The 22,728-nt window shown below is 35.5% G+C and overlaps 1 protein-coding gene across 4 annotated transcripts; it reads left to right on the top strand.

Moving 5' to 3' along the window:
• Positions 1-420: 420 nt before the first annotated feature.
• Positions 421-20,607, top strand: LOC122134364 (nuclear receptor subfamily 1 group I member 2-like). 4 transcript variants are annotated; one of them, XM_042763341.1, is made up of 9 exons: positions 421-575; positions 11,202-11,392; positions 13,865-13,995; positions 14,853-15,022; positions 15,126-15,391; positions 15,555-15,700; positions 18,690-18,806; positions 18,888-18,993; positions 19,074-20,607. In XM_042763341.1, the coding sequence occupies exons 2-9, from the start codon at positions 11,220-11,222 to the stop codon at positions 19,213-19,215; spliced, it is 1,251 nt and encodes a 416-aa protein (XP_042619275.1). In that variant the 5' UTR covers positions 421-575; positions 11,202-11,219; the 3' UTR covers positions 19,216-20,607. The 4 variants fall into 4 exon arrangements, with proteins under 4 accessions (XP_042619275.1, XP_042619277.1, XP_042619274.1 ...); XM_042763340.1 differs by having other exon boundaries at positions 429-741; XM_042763342.1 differs by lacking the exon at positions 421-575 and adding an exon at positions 10,080-10,141.
• The last annotated feature ends 2,121 nt before the right edge of the window (positions 20,608-22,728 follow it).

Genomic DNA, 22,728 nt, shown 5'->3' with positions numbered 1-22,728 from the left:
TGCCTCGTTTGTAATGAGTTTTACTGGTTTTGTCTCGTTGAGCCAGGAGGCGCCATCAGAGTATGTTAAGGGGTGTAACATTTCCGTTACACGCTTGAGGCATTCGGCCAATCACAACACACTGGATAGTTGGCCAATCAGAGCACACCTCGCTTTTCAGACCGATGAGCTTTGTAAAAATCAACTCCTTTCAGAAAGGCGGGGCATAGAGGAAAAACAATAACGTACAGTATGTGGAAAATAAAGGTTTTTTTTTCATTACATCAAATACACAAAATAATTTTCTTTTTTAGCAATGTCACATGACCCCTTTAAATACACTAGGCTATACCTATACTGCTGTAGCAGTAGTTGCATAATTTTATATAAACAAATTGCATAATACTTCATTCAGTTTGCCCCGCCTGTGATTGGTTGTGCTTTCTTTTATTTCCCTTCCCTTTCGACTTTCAGACGATCTGCTCTTTTGACCGATCAGGAAATTAGGAAAACAAGCAACGCATTCGCGTCTATGAGGACATGTTTTCTCGTTTTTCCGTCAAGCGTGTCGTTCTCAGGACATCTGTAACCAGGAAGTAAGTTTCTGTTAGTGCTCGACCACTTGTCTGTACTATATGCGTTCTTTAAAATCAGGACTGTGAGTCAGTTACGTGCGAAACGGATCGAGTCATGACTGACGTCGGAGCTCAGTGGACATGGTCATGTTGAGGCATTGCGTGAATGTCCTTCTGATGTGACATGGTAAGTGCGTTTGTTTTTATTTAGCTGCTGAAGTACAGCAGATCGCGAGACGTGACAACAAACTTGAACGTGCACCTACAGATAAATGCTGCCGCTTGTAAACTATAGTTATGAATGTCAGCTTGGTATGCGTTTGACGGGATTTCAATCTACTGTACTATTTGATGGGATTTTAATATACTGTACTGTTGAGGCGTCTCGAAGGTCAGATAAAGAGCCAGCTAAAGCGATTTACAAACTTCTGTCAGCATAACACGCTATTGAAAGCCATTTAGCAATTCATTCACTATATATTCAGCGCGATGCATAGGCTACATTCATTCCCGAGGCTGAGAAATCTGTGCTGAACTAGACTTGTCGATGCAGTCAGTATAGTCTGCGCAGTTTGTTAACTTTAACCCAGTGCCCCTTCACTGCTGTTTTATCTTCATTCTTATGTGATATTGCTTTCACACAAGTTAAATAAAATTATTAAAAATAACACACTGGTAGTCGGTCATTATTACAAATATTATCCTTAAGCTGTGACAAAATTTCCTCACCCTCATGACATTCCAAAACTCTCTAAGGTTCTTCTGTGGAACATAAATGAAGGTATTTTGAGAATTTGTTTCTCTCCACACAATGGAAGTGCGCCAATGTTTGGTCCCCAGCATTCTTCAAAATATCTTTATGTGTGTGTGTGTGTGTGTGTGTGTGTGAGAGAGTGAGAGAGAGTGTGTGTGTGTGTTTGAGCGAGTGTGTGTTTGTGTGTGTGTGTGAGAGAGAGTGAGACAGAGAGAGAGAGAGTGAGTGTGTGTGTGTGTGTGTGTGTGTGTGTGTGTGTGTGTGTGTGAGAGAGAGAGAGAGGAGACAGAGAGTGTGTGTGTGTGTGTGTGTGTGTGAGAGAGAGAGAGAGAAAAGAGAGAGTGTGTTTGTGTGTGTGTTATCCTGAAGAAATGACATACAGGATTGGAATAACGTGTTTTTGACTATCCATTTAAGTTCTTTCTCATTCAGACCTTAGTGTCTACTGATTTTCTAAACAATTTTTTTTTGTTTGTTTGTTTTAACTAGAGACTTCTTCGTTTTTAGCTGATCGAAGCTTTTTGTGTTTATCATAAAATTAATGCTGAGGTCTTCCAAGGCCATACATATTACTGTAACAGCTTTTTAGATATGAGATCTTTTGCTTGCATTTGTATAAAAACTTGAGCGAGATGGCAGACTGACATAAGAGAGACATGGAAGTAGCCACACTATGCTCAGTTATACAGAATCTGAACCTATGGACCTAGATGAACGGTCACTGTTCATTCAGAAATATTTGACTGGATGCCATGACCAAACCAAACTGTTTTTTGAGAGCTGTGCACTGATATTGAGTAAGTTGTGGGTCAGCCTAAATTGGAAAGTTTATGTATTGCTAGCTATATGAAAAAAAAAAAAGTAAAAAGTAAAAGAAAAGAAAACCTTCAAGCTTTGTGTGTCACCAAAAAACACACCGAAAGACAAACAATGTGTGTAGATGCTCAGTTAACATTAATTGTAATACCTGCTTAAAGTGTTAATTCCAACATAAACAGAGCTACTGAGACATTAATGAAGTTACGCTTTGAATGAACGTTGTGTTTTAGAATAAAATGTTGAAATGTATTGGTGTTTATTTTTTTAACAAAAACATGGGTGTACTATGTTTTATCTTACTCATAGAATAAGAAGAATTGTTTTAGTTAGATGTCTTTTTAACCCAGTCTCCAGGGTCTTCGGGCACAAAATGCCTATTACTGTACAGCTGGCCACTGAAAAGATAGATTGCTGTTATACCTTTGGATCGGCTCATACTGAATCAGATTTCTTTTTATGTGTTTTTGCAGAATTGCATTTATAACCACTCATTATAACCGATCACACACATTTATGTTAAGCTTATGAATACAAAGTCCAACCAGAAGTGCTTAGATTAGGCACTGCTGAAAATTTCAGCGTTTGGTTCAGTCTGTCTGCCTGAGGGGGACTTTGCAAATTGAAGACCTGTTTCAAAGAAGCTATTGCCTTAAAAATAATGAATGAATACATTCCTGGAGGCAAATAATGGAAAAATTTGTCTCTGACCCTGACCTTTTGTTGGGAGAAAAAAAAAATGCAGTACAAATGATAAAGTGTAGTTCTTTACAATCAAGAGTGAAAGAAAGAACATTGTATTTAATTATTTATTTTTTTATTTAATTTTTTTCTTTTTTTATTTTTGTGTTTTTTTTGTTTTAAGCTCACCAAGTGTGTGGTTATTCTCCATTAATTAAACAACCAACAAAACAAACTAAAAAAAATCCATATCTGCTAAAGTTTGTTTCATTTAGTCTAAATATCAGAGGAATGCTTTGTGTGGTTTGTACTGTTGGCCTGTTTCTAACGTGTTGACATAGTGGCAGTTACAGCTATTAGCTAAACATGCTATTGCTTAAATGTAATGCAGCTCTCTATTGTTTGGACATTCTGTAGAACTGCATTTTCCTTAGGGAAATATATCATTACTGAAACTGCCTTCCAAATAACATCAATTATGGTAGCCTACAGCTAAATAGTCTTTTAATAAATGAGTCACTTTTTTTTACTATGAAAATAATGACACAATAAATTCACAACATGTCAAATAACCAGGAGGACAGACCAATGGGGTGTTAAATTACAGGAAAACTATGGCCCCATTATTAAGTCAAATTTCCTTTTGGAGATTAAGTGTCCTGGATTCTCAGCACATTAATGATATTGAGAGAAGTAAAATATTGAGAGATGTAATTTCATTTTCAAATATTTAATAAGCCTTTAAACTTGTGCATTTTATTTAGCCTGAAGTGCACAGGCTCAGTTTTACATGTTATCTGTTATCTAGTACAGTCATAGTCATTTTTGCATATTGAGTTGTGAATGGTTTTGTCATCCTTGCATATATTCAGCTGTTTGTAGCTGCTTTTACACTTCACAGTGACTATGTGATGACTCTTGTTGACTGAAATAAATACTGAATGTCATGGGAATGAAAAAGCACCTCTGATGCTGTATTTCATCTACATAGAATCAAACACAGATCTGTGTCATCAGTTTGAGAGTCCAAACAGCCGCTAAAAACATCACAGTAATCCACAAATAATTCACACGACTCCAGTCCATCAATTAATGTCTTGTGAAGCGAAAAGCTGTGTTTCTAAAACAGCTAAAACATTTCTTCTTATTATTATTATTATTATTAATTATATTTTTACTTCAAACTGTTTACATAATAATGCATGTTGTGCTAAATTTCTCCGTATCTGTTCAGATGAAGAAACAAACTCATCTACATTTTGGATGGTCTGCGGATGTACATTTTCAAAACTGTTTTAAAATCTCACCAGCATGTTATCTTATAATCGATTACAGTGTACAAATAGTCACAAAATGGCAGCAGCTGCATTTGTATGAAACGAGAGAGCGGGTCTGCGATACCAGGATGACATAATTAAATAGTTGTACACATAATATTGAATTGAGTTTTAATATTTTGTTAGCTATCCAAATGCAAAGCTTCCACTGAGAAAAACTTTTCCTAGCAAGAGTATAGCACCGTCTTCAGTTACCCGGATACGCCTGTATTTTCAGTTTTTATTACACGGCTCTGAGGAATACTTGATTCTGATTGGTCAGTCGTGACATTGCAAGGTATGTAATGTTATCCCTCAATAACAGCCGGCAAAAGCTGATAACACAGGCTCATCCGGGTAACTGTACATTTACATTTACAACTCTGTTCTGCATGTTTGCTGCTTCAAAACATCGGCCGATTTTAGCATTGGTCTGAAAACAGCAGACCGGCAGTTTGAAAATTAACATTTATTCTCTTACAGCAGGAGGCTCTTTAGGAGCGGCATAAATTGTGGTTTCCTCAGTAACGGCTGTAATCAAAGCAGTGCTGCGCTCACAAATGCTAATTTGTCAGACATTGGAATAATTCGTAATGGCTTTTTTGTCACTTCGGGAAGAGTATGTCATTGTAGGGATGTTCCAGACATAAGTGAACAACTGAATCCCTGCACGAGGGCCCTTCCAAAAGTCCATTAGCGAAAGGAACTTGCGATGGTCACTTCACGGAAGTGATTTCCGTTTGTGATCATGTGATCTTCGGTTAGTAGATCTTGTAATGCTTTTTAAAGCAAAGTTGAGATTGATTTCGACTTCACATACAAACGTAAGTATAATAGGCTAGTTAAAATTGTCTTTATTTTAATGTTATACAAATAATAATAATAATAAATATTTTTTTGCAACAACTGATGGAGTGCTGAATGCTGCACGGACACAGCGTTGTCAAGGTAATATTTGGTCAGTCATTTCCTCCGAACGCTTGTATGAGACAGTAATAAAACACACTTCAAGAGATCTGCTATTTGTGGGCACTGTAATTTTTATGGGTTTGTCTTCCAGTCTCATCTGTATCCAGCTATTTTTAGCTGTACAAAACAGCTCATTTTGCTGCTTGATATTACCTTATTATTTTAATGTATTATCTTAATTATGAACACACTGGTTTGTAGTGAAAACGGTTTTACCGTCTACTGCACGTTGTTATTCTTCTTGTTTTTTATTCTCCAGCAGCTAATGAACCAGAAGTATAGGCTTACTTCCGCATTGAAGAATAATGTGGACAGGAAAGATGAAATGAAAATTACATCGAATCTTTTCTGAAGACAGTTGGTTCCCTTCAAGCTCTGCTGTATGGAGAGAGAGAGGGGGGAAAAAAAACGATTAGCCCAACCGACAACCTAACCATTTTTTTTAAATGATAGTTATTAAAGCCTGTTGAACCTTTTGTCCTCAGGCGTACATTATGACATCACCATAAGAGTGCAAAGGAAATGTTTAATGAAATTAGGTGTATAGGACTTCAATCAGTGAATGAGAGCGCAATCTCTGTGAATAATGAACACTTAAATATGCGTTGTCAGACATTGGTTAAAATTATACACAAGGAAGCATAGCCTACTTGACTAACTTATAAAGTTATAAAGACTTAATTATAACGATAAAGATATATGCATTGGAGGACTTCTAAATGTGCAAATTAATAGTCCTAGACCTAGATGAAGTCCACTGATGTAAATGAAGTGTGCTTGTAACTCTGTGATTATATTACCAAATACTACAAATAATAATAATAATAATAATAATAATAATAATAAAATAGAAACAGTTTTCACTGAAAAATTGCTATTAAATTCCAAAATTAATTAAAAAGAAACAGCAAGTAACAAACTGAATTAAACATGACATTTTGAAATAGAAAGACTGAAATAATGTTTTCTTGGAAAAAAACAAAAAACACATATATATATATTAAATTCACTACTACTACTACATCATGACTATGAAAAGTGCAGTGGATGAAAACACAGCTCAATCTGTCCCATCCCCCCCCCCACCAGATGTGACATAGATCAACACATAATCACACTGAATATGTTTTTTTAAAAATAGTAATCAAGTGCCATTACACATTTCATGTGTAAATAAATCAGTTTTTTTTTCTTCAGTCATATCTATCTATACTGGATTTCAGCAGAAAATCAAATTTGATCCACATTCAGCTGAAGTGTGAATGTAGCCATAGAGTCACAGTCACATGAGGATGTTAAGACCTGAAATGTTATCATATAGATTCTTACTGTGTTATATCAGAAGAAATATAGCATTTTGATTAAAAAAATGTTTTGGCTTATTGCTAAATTTATTATAATTTGTAATTCAAATCAACAAATGTAATCTTTTATGACAACAATTAGCATGCTGTCAATGCAATGTGTGACATTTTCCAGTGACGTACTAAGAAGATGGATCAATAGAGCATTAGCAAATGAAAAATGCATTTACACAGCTCAGGACTAGATATGCTCACATCCCATTTTTTTTTATATATATATAATTGTTTAATTATTTTTTCTACCCTATTACTTGATGATCTGAGCTGGGATTTGGAGAGGAATTGCTGATTGTTCTAAAATTGAATTTCACAATGCAAATCCTAAACAGTCCAGTGGGTCTGACTCCACAGTATTGTTAATCACAAGAGAAAGTGAACAGTAAAAGGCTAGAGGCGTTGATAATGCAGAGATTGAGCGGATAAGAGGCAGGGTAACTGAAGCTGTTGGGGGAGGACCGGCACTTGAGAGCTTCCTCTTGATTCTGACAACCCTGTGTTTTGATTGTACGAAGGCAAACGAAAAACCTTTTAGAAAATAGTGTATAATAGTTCTTAACCAGCAGGTTATTGCTCTTTGGACCCAGAGAGTCCTTCTGCATAAACTGTTAGCATTAAGGTTTTAGGATCAATTCCTTAAACACTTTAATCTGCACCAGTCTGGTGGACTTGTACCATATGTGGAAGCAAATATTTGTGTGTTTAAATTGAAAACAAGCCATGAGGAGTCAAAGCTGAATGAATAGCAGTAAACGATAAGGCTGTGTGATTTTAGTGAGGTGTTAGTGATTAGATTTTTAATTATGGTTTTTGTTGTGTTTTTTTTTGTATAAGTAAAGTAACTCATGCACTATATTGCAATTGCAAGTATTCTGAAGCCGTACAATAGCTTTGAGTGCTGAACGATTTGAAATGTAAGTCATTATTCACTCTTTTATATCTCAAATGTGTTTCAGTTGATTTTCATTTTTGAGTGAACTGTCCCTTTAAAATTGTGATTTTAGATGGGAACTTATTTTAGAAACTTATTGATCTCAACAGGTTGCCAGATGTTATTTCATTTGACCAACAGTCTAATAAAACTGAATATTGCTATTTTAAATAACTGTTTTCTATTTTAAAATGTAATTTATTCCTGTGATCAAAGCTGGATTTTCAGCATCATTACTCCAGTCTCCAGTGTCGCATGATCCTTCAAAAATCACTCTAATATGCTGATTTACTGCTCAACAAACAAAATTGATTTTAAACAGACATTTCTGTAACATTATTATTATTATATTCTCATTTGTAAATCATCTGCTAAATTAAAGTGTTTTTCCCTCATGCACGGAGAAAAAAAAGGAACCTTCATCCAACACTAATAGATTTTAATGCTGCAGACACTTCAGTATTATGGCTTAGAGTGGGAGTCTGACTTGACCAATGCTTAGTGGTCTCACATGGATACCATGGCAACATGTAATGTCAGCTTTGTTTGCCATTGTTGTATGTGTATGCGCCGTGTTCTTTCAATAGCTTATTTAGGATAAAGGTCTTGCCCTGGAGTAGCTACACACTCTTTCTGCATTACACGGATCATGCAAAGGGTATGTTTCCTAAACTCTGAACACCTGCTCTGCTGTAGCCTACGTTTACTTTCACAGCCAGGATAAATTAACTGTGTAATGGATATGTGATAATTGATATTTGTTTTATTCACTGTGATTTTATTATTGGTGCGTTCAGACAGGTTAGTTGCAAAGGTTGTTTACAAGGTTTGTCATTTGTGTGAATCATGGATGTGATATTAGTGAGTTCAGTGCATTATTGAAATGATCTCATTGTATTTTATTCATCGAAATTAAAAAGGCATATAGTGTTATTCATGTACAAGTGGATAATAATTGAACATTAATGACAATAACGTTTTTTTTAATTATCTGACCATTTAACATAATAATAGTATTTCTTTTCTTTACAGATATAAAAAGTAATAAAAATAAAATAAAGACTAAATAATGCAAACAAGTCATTGGACAACATTACTTTGGCTACATATAAAAATGCATGTGCCATGGATAAATAAAACTGAATAGCCGGACTATGAAAATGATTTTAATCAATATGCAATAACTCAATCTGACACTCTAGAGTCGCGAGCTGTTTGAGAGGCGGCTGTGCGCGCTTTGGCTGAGAGCGCATTGAGGACCATCTCTCAGAAAGTGCGCGCGTACTTTTTGGGTTAAAATAGCATGACTCTTTAAATTGGCATCAAAACGACGCGCAAGTGACAGTTTTGCGCGCAGCTTGTCTGCAGAGCAAACTCGGCGTGGATATTATAAATGTGATGCTATTTGTACGTTTGTGAAACGCACTGTTTGTGAAATTCCGTCTCACAGAAAGTTTAAAAATGACTGATCTGCTCTGATAATCTGTTTGGATTCAACCTACATTTGCATAAACGTTTGCGCGAATTTCCCTGAACTTGTGGAATTACGCACAATGCATGCAATCCCGCAACGAAGCAAGGCAACTAAACTCTAAAAAATCACAGCGTTTATTATAATAGTGTTCTCATTATAATGTTATATATATGACTGTCCCAGTCATAGTTATTAATATTCTGCATTGTTTGTGCTGCTCGCGCTGCCCGCTTAAAGGGGTCATATGATGTTGCTAAAAAGAATAATATTTGGTGTATTTGGTGTAATGAAATGTGTTAATTTGGTTTGAGGTTCAAAAAACACATTATTTTCAACATTATTTTACATTTTTTTTGCTTTTTTGTTGCTCGTCTTTTGGATTTTTTTATAGATTTTTGGTATGATAAACACAACATTATTTTCCACGTACTCTATCCAGTGCTTTGTGATTGGCTGAATACCTCAAGCGTGTGACAGAAATGTTACGCCCCTTACCATACTGTGATGCTGTGTCCCAGCACAACGAGATAAAAACATCAAAACCCATTACAAACGAAGCATTTGTTTCATCAAGTGGGGACATAATTATGGATTATAATGACTTATGCTGTCTTTTTACGCGTTACGTTGCATCGCACCTCGTAAACATAAAACCATGTCTGCATTTGTGATTGGAGAAACGACAAACAACAAGCGCTTCTCTACACTGCTCAAACTCGCGTTAGAATCATCAGTGGCAAAACCTTTAAATATAAAAAACGTACTTACAGGCTGTGAGTCAGAACAGATGGCAGATCAGGAAACAGTCCTCCATAAAATGTACTGCACACATCTGAATATTTGTGTTGAACTGTTCTGGAACAGTGTTGTGAATACAACTTAACCACTGATTTCTAGTCGTGTCCTCTTTTGGAAGGCCAAACAAAGTAGTTTCGCTTTCACAACGAAACACAGCATCACACACGGCAGGCTAGAGTGAGGAACGACCGGCGAGTTAGAGAACGGCGTGGCCGGTGGACTCGAAGAAGGGATTGCAGCAACCACATGTGATGACCCCGGGCTGGACTCCGCTTCGTCCACGGTGAAAGCCGGTCCTGCGATCCACAGCGCGAAGTTGATGTATTACCTCAGCAACCAGCACAGATCAGCTCAAGGCATGATGAAGTGGATATCGTCCTCGTTTGGAAGGCCAAACAAAGTAGTTTCGCTTTCACATCGAAACACACAGCATCTCCACAACCTGGTGGCACTGGCAGTGGCAACAATACTACAGCGAGAATAAAAGGTACGCCTTCTTTTTTTGCGTAAACATTTGGCCGGCGTTATGCAAATCTTTCCACATCGTGACATAGACATGTGGGGGGGTGTTGTTAGGAGGAGTTTTTTTTGGTAGTGGTTGTTTACTTTTTTTTTTTATAGAATATCTCTTTGGATTTGAGACTTAGTCTTTGCAACTTTACAGATCTTCTTTAAGAACCAAGAGCATGTAACACTCCAAAGAGAAGGAAAAATTGAAATCGCATCATATGACCCCTTTAAGAAATAATCACCATATTACGCAACTCAACCAAATGCATGAGATAAATAATGTATGCACGATATACATAATATTGCTCCTTACAGTTCAACAAAAGTCTGAGAGGCTGCACAAGTGAACGTGACTGTGCTATATTCATGAAGATATAACTCTGTGGACGCATTCTTTCCAAAACAACGGGCTGAAACATGGCATATTCTTTTACAGTTGTGTCCTCATAATAATTTTATGTAGCTTATGGTATATGACATATTTGTTCTGCACATGTTTCCCTTAATGGTACCTTCCTTCCTGATTCAAGCAATTTAAAAACATCATGGCCTTACGCGTTTAAAGTTGGCAGGGGAGGCCAAGAATGGTGTATTTTCGGTTCAGTTAGGTTATATATATATATATATATATATATATATATATATATATATATATATATATATATATATATATATATATATATTAGCCTATACATACACACGCACACACCCACAGGCCTATAACTTTTATATAATGTACAGTACATTTACATGCATATATGAAGTACTACAAAAATAAAATATGCAGAGCTAAACAGACACGAAGGTGTTTGGTCTGTAATGAATCGACCAAGGCAATTCAGTATATTAACGTTCTGTACTGAGGCAGTGCAAATATTATGTCTCTGGATATTGTGCCAGAGTTTTCAGTGGTTTTGAATTTTTGATTGTTTTTTTTTTAAGTAATCTCTATATGAAGACATTCTTTGTCGAAACAACACACAAATGTGTGGTAATGAGAAGATATGAGTGATAGTGACATGCGTCTTTTGTTGCAGTGCATACTTCAGCTCAGGATGAGTAAAGAAATGGAGGAGCTTTCTCCCCTTGTCGATTCGGGACACGGTGATGGGTCTGAGGAAGAAACAGAGGATGATGGTGAGCCCAAAATCTGTCAAGTATGTGGAGACAAATCCACAGGATACCACTTTAATGCCATGACCTGTGAGGGCTGCAAAGGCTTCTTCAGGTGAGTGAACAGATCGATCCCAGATGTCCTTCCTCCATATAGGATGTGAGAGGGAATTGTGATCGAAGATTATTCATGTCGTTCCAAACCTGTGTGACTTTCTTTCTACTGGGATGTTTAGCAGAATGTGAATTATGTGATTAGCGAGTTTAAGTAGTCATTCACTGAACTTTATTAATATCCTATATTGTGTTCCATGAAACAAAGACATCCAGGTTTGGAAATGATGACAGAATTGTAATCTCTTTAATAGTTTACCCAACTATCCCAGTACACTATTAAAAAAAAATAACCATTCTTTGTAAGCATTTTATATAAAGAGTTAATGAAAAAAAAAACAGATATCAAGGATATGTTTGTAAAAGTGTATGACTACATGTAAATGTAAAGTGTATTAACAGTTTCTGATGCACTTAGTTTTTATTGTTCTGATTTGCATACATTTTTATAAAGCAACCTTTAAAAAAATAAAATAAAATTACAGGAAACAGTAGCATATGAAATTGTGACCAACCTACTTTTTTCAGACCCAAAATGAAATGTCTGTCATTATTTGCTCAGCCTCTTGTCTTAACAAATCTGTATAAAAATTTTTCCTTCTGTGGAACACAAAAGAAGATATTTTTGGAGAATGTTCATTGTGTGGACTAAAATTGTCAAAACGCTCTTTAAAATACCTACTTCTAAGTTCTGAAGAAGAAAAAAGTCATAATGGTTTGTAAAGTCACGAGGGAATGATGACAGAGTTTTCATTTTTGGATGAACTAACACTTTAACCAGGGCTTGGGGCAAAACAATGATCACTGATAGTAACAAAAATGTCTCAGATTTTTTAAATGAGGGGTCCAAAAATGACATTGTAGTGCATTCCTTTGATTATATATTATCTAACATTTAATCTGTTTTATTCTGTTCTGTGCTATTTTATTATGCTGTTGGGTTTAGTATGAGTTAAGTGTGTCTGCAGACTCAATAATGACCTCTTGCTTTCATATTTTTTCTTTATTTGCTTTTCTGACAAGCAAATTATTCAAATGTAACAGAACTAGCAGAGCATTTATTATGTTTTAATATTGTATCTATTATACACAGCTAGCCTACATGATGTTGCATTGATGAGTCGATTAAAAATATATACATATTGAGAATTTGTGTTTCAATTTAAAGGAAACCTTTAATAAATAGACTTGGACAGAATGCATTGTATTTTATGGTTAGGAAACAAATAATAATTTGCCCTTGTGAAGGTAAAAATGCTCCTGAAAATCAGGTCCAGCAGACAAATGATGCAATTTAATTAAGTTAATATCTGACACTGGTAGACAGTTGTGCTCGTATCTTGTGGTGTCTTATTTTTTCTGCAGTCAATGAGATTGACTCTAGCATATGTGACCCTGGTCTTAAGTCGCATGGGTATATTTGTAGCAATAGTATGCAACATTGTATAGGTCAAAATTATCGATTTTTCTTTTGTAAGGATGAAAGAACCTCAGATACTTTGATCTCCTTTGAAACAGACAATACAAACATACACAGGCATCTTCGGGACACCCCACAGATGCTACTGGATTACTAGCATAGTTTGGGCATATTTCATAGTACTAGCCATAACCTCTGGTTATTGTCTCAGCTTTATTCAAGTTGTTATGTGGTCAGAATAACTATAGGGGGCTAGGTAAAAAACACTATTGGTATAGCATATTTCATAGTGCCAGTCATAACCTCTGATTATTGTCTAAGCTTTATTCAAGTTGTTCATAGTTAAACTAACTATAGGGAAGCTAGATAAAACACTATGGAAGTATTAGCATATTTCATAGTGCTAGCCATAACCTCTGATTTTGTTTGCGCTTTAACTAAGTTGTTACATAGGTGACTGTAGGGGGCTAAACAGAACCAGAAATAATAATTAGAGACAGACAAACAACCAATTTGCCTTTCAACCTAAATTTGAGATTATAGTAAAATGGAGTCAAATTAGATAATGAAATTGAGTCAGATTACAATTTGATTTAAATTAAATAACTTTGTGCGCCGAAAAGACAGAACACACTGGGAACCTCCAGCCACCACTGGATACCTTCCTTGGGCCAAGTGCGTGGACCTTACACTTTTATGCCAAAAATCATTAGGATATTAAGTACAGATCATATCTTCCATGAAGATATTTTGTAAATTTCCTACCGTAAATATATCAAAACTTAATTTTTGATTAATAATATGCATTGCTAAGGACTTAATTTGGACAACTTTAAAGGCAAAAGGCGATTTTATTTTTTTTCGCCCTCAGATTCCAGATTTTCAAATAGTTGTATATCTCAGCCAAATATTGTCCTATCCTAACAAACCATAAATCAATGGAATGCTTGTTTATTCAGCTTTCAGATGATTTATAAATCTCCATTTAAAAAAAATTGACCCATATGGCTGATTTGTGGTCCAGGGTCACATATGCCTTTGTGTTTGTTTGTAGCGTGCCATGAAGCGACCCGCACAGCTCTGCTGCCCATTTCAGAACACCTGTGTCATCACTAAGACCAACAGGAGACAGTGCCAGTCCTGCCGACTCCAGAAATGCCTCTCAATCGGCATGAAGAGGGAATGTAAGTTTGATTGAGTCTTACTTTCCGTGTTCCCTAATCCCTAAGAAAGCTGCTTTCACACAGAGACACAAATGTTTGATTAATGGTTATGTTTATTAGCCTAATAATAGTAATCAGAATCGTCAGAATCTGTTTAATGGAGCGAAGATTTTTTTTCAACACAGCATTTCTAAACATAATAGTTTATTTAGGAAATTTGCAGTGTTTGCAGTACAAATAGAAACAAAATTATAACCAAAAACAAAAAGGTCAAAATTATTAGCCCTCTGATGTCAATAGGCAATAGTGAGACAGTACATATTATTTCACTAGTTGTTTTGCAAGATACTAATCCTCAGCTTAAAGTGCAGTTTAAAGGCTTAGAGGATTAATTAGGTTAATTAGGCAAGTCACTGGACAACAGTGGTTTGTTCCGTAGTCAGTCAAATAGATCATGTCTCAAGGGGGCTAATAATATTGACCTTAGCAGTTTTTAAATTTTATTTTATTCCAGGCAAATTGAAAGAAGTAAGGCTTTCTCTATCTTTATACTGTGATAAAATTCCCTCGCTCTGTTAAACATCACTTGGGAAATATTTGAAAAAGAATTGAAATTTCATAGGGGGGCTAATAATTTTGTCTTCAGCTGTATTTAATTGATCAAGCAACATTAAAGACATTCATATAAGTTTACGTTACATTATAGGAATCAATTACATTTAAAAATATATTCAAATAGAAAGCAGTTATTGTAATAATATTTCACAATATTACTTTTTTATTGTCAAAAGCATTCCTACTCAGTAGTGTAAACCTAATTGTGTATAAAAATTCCATAGTGTAGCCTTCACTTTGGTTCCTGTGGTTCTTTTGATCAGTGATCATGTCGGATGAGGCCGTGGAGAAGCGGAGGATGCAGATCAGGAGGAAGAAGATGCAGGAGGAGCCTGTAACGCTCTCCCCTCAGCAGGAAGCTGTCATACAGGAGCTGCTCACCGCACATCAAAAGACCTTCGACATGACTTGTGCCCACTTCATTCAGTTCCGGGTAACATACTTACCTGATTTTGATCGTCTTTTAAAGATTTAGACAAATACTGTATATCTACTGTTTTTAAGCACTGTGTTTATTAGAGGTTTCATGTCCGCAGCCTTTAGACCGGGATCAGAAATCCAAGTGCAGTCGAGAGCCAAACAGCAACAGGTTCACTTACGCAACCATGCATGAAGATGCAGTGCAGCAGACCATCAGCTTTGTCTCCCCCTCGTTCCCTTACTTCAGCATTCAGAGTCCTGAAAGTAAAGAGAAGAATCGCCATAAAAGAGCCATCTTCACCTCTCTGCCACATTTTACAGACCTCACCACATACATGATCAAGAATGTAATCAACTTCGCCAAGACGCTTACAATGTTCAGGTGAATACTGGCCTTCTTACAGTGCATCTGATATAAAGATTCATCACTGGTGGTCACAAGTGATCAGACAAGACATGTTTACACCTTTTTTGCTCATGTTATTTTAGTCAAGCAGCTTGACGGATGCAAGATTATAATGAAGTTGTTGTGTTGTGAATGGCAGGGCTCTAATCATAGACGACCAGATCTCGCTGCTGAAAGGCGCCACCTTTGAGATCATTCTGATCCACTTCAACATGTTCTTTAACGAGGTGACAGGCATCTGGGAGTGTGGCCCGCTGCAGTACTGCCTGGATGACGCCATGCGAGGTGAGGGTCTTAACAAGTCTCCATTAATCTTATATACACTCTGCTGTATGATAATAATAATAATACCATGAATTATTCAGCGAGTATGTATTACATTGATCAAATTTGACATGTATTACTCTTATATACAAAAGATTTCTATTTCAAATAAATGATGTTCTTTTGATATTTCTATTCATCAAAAGTTCACAGTACTCCACAGTTCTTCATCGCTCTTATGTGTAAATTAGAAAACTAGTATCTACTACAGACTATATGGGAAGCATGCATTTCTACCATCGCACTGCACTAGGGTCAGACGACTTATTACTTATCAGTGGTTTCCATGGTTTCCCATGTTTTTGTGTACCTGTGAATAAGTGGTTAGCTATTCTGGAGTCTTGTTTCTAGGTATAAAGGTAGATTTTTATAATGCACATTAGTATTTAATCGTTTATTAATTGCATTCAGTGAACACTGCAAGCACAATACATTGTGATGCTTAAGAGGAAGAAAGCCATGTAACCGTGACACAAAGCAGAAAAGACAACAGGAGCACTTTGATGACAGACTGAAAAGGTCTCTGTCACAGACATAACGCTCTGGCTAAGAGGAGGAAGAAGAAAGGAGAACACAGGAGGAAGGAGTGGATTAACCCCCTACTGTATAAGTGCTGTAGAGGTGTTTGGAGCACAGCAGGGCAGTCTCTGAAGATAATGAGGAGGAGATGGAGGCAGCGTGACAAATAACATCTCAGGGAAAAAGTGAACGGAATATCCAGGCTTTTTCAGAAAGCTGTTTCAGAAACACTTCCTGCCTTACTGTTTTAGTACATGCATCAGTTTGTGTGTTTATTGGCATTTTCATTACTTTATATGGGATTGAGTCTGTTAAACGTTCATGCTTATTTTTTACTTCAAATATCTGACTTATTTTTAAGGGGTATTTCCCCCTTTTACTTTAATATGCAGAAACTATGGAAGCTTGTTTCCTCCACTTTTCTATCTTCCTCCACAGAAGTAGCACAGGTACTGTAATTGGAAATGACACACGTAAGCTTCAACCCTTTCATACATAAGTTTGAAAATTTCAGACGGACCCTTTCGTGTGAGTTTTTGCCCATACTGCAAGAATGTAAAGTGAAAACATATACTGCTATAAGTAGTATGTTTAAACTAGCGTTCAAAGGTTTGGGGTCGGCAAGATTTGTTTTTATGTTATTGAAAGAAATCTCTTATTCTCACCAAGGCTGGATTTATTTGATCAAAAATACAGTAAAAGCAGTAATATTGTTAAATATTATTGCAATTTAAAATAACTGTTTCTGTTTGAATATATTTTAAAATGTCATTTATTCCTGTGATACACCGCTTCATTCACATGTCAACAACCGTTTATTAATCTGTCACAGTGTAACTCAGGCTTTACAAAGAGACTGTTGTTGAAAGATGAGGCCGTTTGAAAACTCTATTTAACCCAACATTACATTAGAGTTTCTTCATTTCACATGCAACAAGTTTGTTTAGGCACTAAATCTTAAAGGCCCAGCACCAACAAAAAAAGGAGCTATTTAATAATAGTCATAAAAATACTCGATTACTAATATGGTAATTTTAACTCACAAGACAAATAAATTACATAATAAAAGTTATACTGTTTTGTGTTATCTTAGCAGTGCATTTTGCATTTTTAATTCTTACAGTTATCATAAGCATCTTTTTGCTTACTTTAATGTAAATATGGCCCTTTTAATAAGAACCCATATGTGGCATAATTAAAGTCTGTTGGCGTTATTATAAGCTTCAGTCCATCCTTGATTTTCTCTTTATATTTGTTTCTCAAGGCTCAGTTATCATGGTTGCTACAGAAGTGGCATTTCATTACATATTGACTAATTGCTCTGATTTTCTACAATCTCTGAAACGCAGCTGTAAAAAATAATATGATTTGATTGGTATTATGATTTGAATGGTTTTTATAATGATGTCATTCACAACAGCTCTTCTGTTTAATGAACATGCATTGTTTCAAAGCAAACTATGGGACTGCTTTACCATGTCAACGTGAAGCAGTCATAACAAGGAAATGTCACAAACATAATCCCTGTAACATGTCAGATGCTTCTAGTCTGAAATCAGATCAAATGGACACATACAGAATAAGATACTAAAGTCAGATCGAATATGAATATTTGACACTAATTCTTTCAAGACCAAATTATTTGAGCTATGCACACTGACTTTGTCAACACTTCCTGTGTGACTTTTCTTTTCTTTTACAAAAGTGGAAATTCATCATCAGTGTAATTTGAGGATTATGTTATACAATTAGAATAAAGTTTTAATTTTAAATGTTTTTGTTTTTATTAGTTTTTGTTACTTATATTTCTATTGATGTTTTTGTGATGTGATTTAGTAATTTTTATTATATATATATATTTCTGTTTAGCTTTCATTTATTTAGGTTTTAGTTTTAGTAATTTTAGTTGTTTAATCAGTTTTCATTCTAATTAAAGTAATTTTTTTTTTTTTTAGCTATTTCTGTTTGGCTTTAATTTATATCTGTTTCAGTTTTTGTTTTTTGGTTTTTAGTTTATTATTTTTTAATTTTTTGCTTTAGTTTTTGTTTTTTTAATTTTTTGTTTTAAGAATTTTAGTTTAAACTAAATTAATTTTCTGTTTTCAGAATTTTTTTAAACTAAAAAATTTTCAATAAGTTGCATGGCAACATTAAATGAATCTAGGGTAATTTTTCATGCAAGTTTTGTCTCCAGGCCTTGGGAATTGCAAGTTTTCACATCTAATGTTTGAATCTGACACACTCATTTGATTTCATGGATCTTTTTTGATGATCTGAATCAGGTTTCGATCCTCTTAGGGAAACAAACAAAATGTGCAGAGCTTTTAGAAATGAAACATCATTAAATGAATCTAGGGTAATTTTTCACCTTACAGCATGTATCACATGTTTTTGAAGGCATCAGTTTGTCTCTTTCCTCCCCTCTGCCCAGCTGGTTTCCAGCGCCATCTGCTGGACCCTATGATGAACTTCCATTACACACTGCGCAAGCTGCACTTGAGTGAAGAGGAGTATGTGCTGATGCAGGCCATCTCGCTCTTCTCCCCAGGTACTTCAGATGAAGCTCACGTTCACATGAACACACGCAGCCAGCTGTTTCACCTCTTACATGTGTGTGTCTCCTCCACAGATCGCCCCGGTGTCAAACAACACAGCGTGATCGACCGCAACCAGGAAACACTAGCTCTCACCCTGAAGACCTACATTGAGGCCAAGAGGACCGAGCCAGAGACACAGTAAGAATGCTTTATTTCTGTCTTATGAGGGAAACATTTTCTTTGATTGCACTTTCTTTTGAACCTTCTCCCTCTGCTAGTCTGCTGTTCCCAAAGATCATGGCGTGCCTGACTGAGATGAGGAGTATGAATGAAGAGTATACGAAACAAGTGCTGAAAATCCAGGACATTCAGCCTGAAGTGTCTCCACTTTTACTGGAAATAATAAGCAAAGACAGCTAAGCCTTCACAGAGCAGATGACTCAACGAACTGGCCTTGAACTCCTGAACTCGCTATCACCAGCTGCGCTGACCTTCATCTGAGGACACTAAGGACTGAAATCTAGCAAATCTAGTGAGGACAAGGACTGTGCCTGCTGATAATGAACTACTGAACTGCAGCACACTGCAGCTGTGAAACGCTCATTTTATAAGTGTGTTACTAAATGTAATTGTGTTTGACTTTTTCTCATGAGCAATCTTTTTCTGGATCTTTTCATGAAAGTACAATTTCTATGGTTCAAAAGCAGATGTAGGATGGCACATAATATCATAATATCCCTAATAAGCTTGAAAGGTGATGCTTTAAGAGAAAGTCATCATGGCAGCATAGATCACAAACGTATAAAACGACAATATGATACATTTAGTCATTTGTGCTAATAGTCTGTCTTGACGAATCTGTTTATTTATTATAAATTTTTAATTGTGGTATAAGTTAACCGCTTCAAGGTATGCTATGTTCAGATTATATAATATTAATGCCAGTGTCATATAGCTATATTTGATTCAAATATTTTCCAGATTAGAGTTATGAATCTCGTAAAGAACATGTTCAGCTCTTTATTTACTCTACATATTGAAAAAAAAAAAAAAATAGGCTTTTTGTTACATTTTTCGTAATTATTTTTCATTACAGGAATGAGTATGGGATTTTATGGTAATGTAAAAAATAATCTTTTTTTTTTTTTTTTTTTTTTTTTTGCAAAGTATGTGTTTTGAATTTGAGCATGGATTATGTTCTTGTCAGGTTTTGTGAGATTCACTCTGATATGTGGCTGGGTATCAGAAGAGTTGTGCTAGCTAGTCATTTCATGTCTGTTGTGAATGTTTTAGTTTAGTTAAAAAGCTTACTGTATTTTGCGCAACATATGAATGTCAACAATTCTGAAGAATCAGACATTTTAGGAGGCTGCAAGAGTTCATCACACAGACACTTTCTTAAAAAGCGATTGCCTTTTAAAATTCTTCACTCAGCTGTGAACGTAACCTTTTTCACTTAGTACATTCATGGTTTAAAGCTAATTTACTAAACAGATATCAGAAATTACATGACAATGTAGAGCAGATGTTTAGGGTTCAAACTAGGAGTGCAGTATTTTTGGAAAAAATATTCTTTAATTATTATAAATACAAGCAGAATATTCAGATGTTTCTCTTTAAAGCACAGATGACTTCATATTGGCTTCCCGTTTAGATAAAGCAGTTATTTGATCCTGTCTGATGTATGACGAGGAAACTTGTCACAACACGAATAATTTCAACACAATACTCTCAGGTTTTCTGTCTTTACAGTGATTATTTGCAAAGCAAGATGTATATGTCCCGCTCAGGAAAATAAAATGTAAAATTTTATGAGCATGTGTGTAGAATCTTTAACTGTGTTTATTTTCTACAGGGTTTCTGAAGGATTTTAAGCTCAAATGTAAGACTTTTTAAGACCTGCACAAATAAAATTAATACCATATGAGTGCAACAGGGCAACATCTGTGGTTACATAACTGTAAAATGATTGCAGAAAGCATGATTTACATTTCATATACAGGTTTTCACAAAAACAAAAAGGTTTATAAAATGATAAACTTCACATTTCAGCTTTTAAATCATTTTTAAAAAAATGGATGCGTCAAAAGAATCAATTATTAATTTAAACAATTATCAATAAACTATTATATTAACACAATATAATTTACCGTCTTAATTGTTTAGAATTTTTTAATGTATTTATAATCTTGTCGATCCACCAGATCAGATTTACAACTCTGCGTGTTTGCAGTGTAAAAACAGGTTGATTTTTTTTACATTAGTCTGAACAAAAACAGAATGCTTATTGAAAATGCAAATTCATTCTCTGCCAGCAGGAGGCGCTTTCCGAACACTGTTTCCCCTGTAACTGCAGTAAACAAAGCAGCAAATGCATCTCTTTATTTTTCCATCCCCAAATTTAAGACCTCTTGAAATCATAATTAATACTTTCTTGTACCATTTAAGACTTTTTTTTAAAAATGCGGGGTTGTATATGTTTTCAATATATATGTGTGTGTGTGTGTGATGGCTAGCCAAGAAAGCTGCATTTATTTGATCAAAAATATACTAATATTGTGAAATATTATTATAATTTACAAAAACTGTTTTTTACAAATTTATATATATTTTACAAATTTATTCCAGTGATGGCGAAGCTGAATTTTCAGCATCAATACTCCAGTCACATACTTCAGAAACCAACTGACCCCAAACTGTAGTAGGCTATAACACATGCTTTTATCCAAAACAACTTAAAATGCATTTAAAGTATGTTTTATTTGAACTCAGGTGCTTACAACAATCACTTTTAAACATATTAAGCAAGAGTGAAGAAAGAGATAGACATTTCATTGCACTTTAGTCTAAATGGATTGAATTTGAGGATAAAAGAAAGACGCGTGGCAAATGCAGGGTCATTTCCAAGCTATCCTACTCTTTATTTAATGCAAATTACAGTACCAGGTAACTAGTCTCTGAATCCAAGTCACACCAAGGACCAAAACGGACATATTTACAAGGAGAGGAGACATTTAGCATACCTTCACAGAAAAAGAATATATTTAAAATAAAATAAAAATTTCAGTCACAAACAGAGGCATTCAAGTAATATTAATGTCATACATGTTATATTTTTTTTTCTTTCCTTTTTTCCATTTTAAACCAAGACAACTTTTTTTCCCAATACGTGTATGTAATGCGATAGTCTGTATTCAGCCCACAGTCCTTAAAACAATTTTTTTTATTTTTTTGGTAATTGTTTTTAAACCATGTGTCTTTACATTTTTTCTCTAGCTTTAGTCACGTGAAGTGGTCACACCATTCGTGGAAAGCAACACATCTATGAATGCGCATCTTACAAGCAAGCTTTACACTGAGGGTCCGGCGGATGCTACGTGACATCTGTCAGCTGGCCAACGAGCGCACGCACAAAGAAATCATTATTATTGCCCCCGGGGTGTCGCAGTTACATCACAGCACACTCATGGTTGGTTCACTTTGGTAGTGGAAAGAGTGTAAGAACATACATTGCGATTAGCTCCACGGGAACGTGACTTCCTCCACACACAAAAACACATTTGCGCCAAACTCAAGAAAAAAAAAAAAAAAAAAAAACAAGTGAGAAAAAACATCTACAGAAATGCCATTGAGTGTGGTTTCTGATAGGAAATGAAGTTGGCTGTCAGTCATTCAGACTTGACCATTCAACAGCACCTGCAGAGGGGCGTGGCCTGTCTTGTGTGAGGACAGGAAGTGGGTGTGGTCTAGGGACAGGAAGTGTATGGAAGCAAAGGCACTCCAAACTATAGATACACTATACATTACTAGTCGTAGTTGCAATAATATAGCTGGCACCTACTGTACAGATAAGATTGAACTATATGGCTGGAGAAAGCTCCTTGTCTACAGTATCCAACAAACAGGTCATGTCTGCCCTGATCTTTTAAATGG

The sequence above is a fragment of the Cyprinus carpio genome, chromosome A9 (genome assembly GCF_018340385.1).
Source record: "Cyprinus carpio isolate SPL01 chromosome A9, ASM1834038v1, whole genome shotgun sequence".
Classification (NCBI taxonomy): Eukaryota; Metazoa; Chordata; class Actinopteri; order Cypriniformes; family Cyprinidae; genus Cyprinus; species Cyprinus carpio.
Note: the sequence above shows the minus strand (reverse complement) of the source record. Positions and strands in the feature narration are given on the sequence as shown.

What these genes read in the sequence shown, in the direction of transcription:
- LOC122134364 (XM_042763340.1), top strand. An exon ending in GGCTGCAAAGGCTTCTTCAG is followed by an intron (nt 11,393 to 13,864) that starts GTGAGTGAACAG and finishes TGTTTGTTTGTA; the next exon opens with GCGTGCCATGAAGCGACCCG. An exon ending in AGGACCGAGCCAGAGACACA is followed by an intron (nt 18,994 to 19,073) that starts GTAAGAATGCTT and finishes TCCCTCTGCTAG; the next exon opens with TCTGCTGTTCCCAAAGATCA.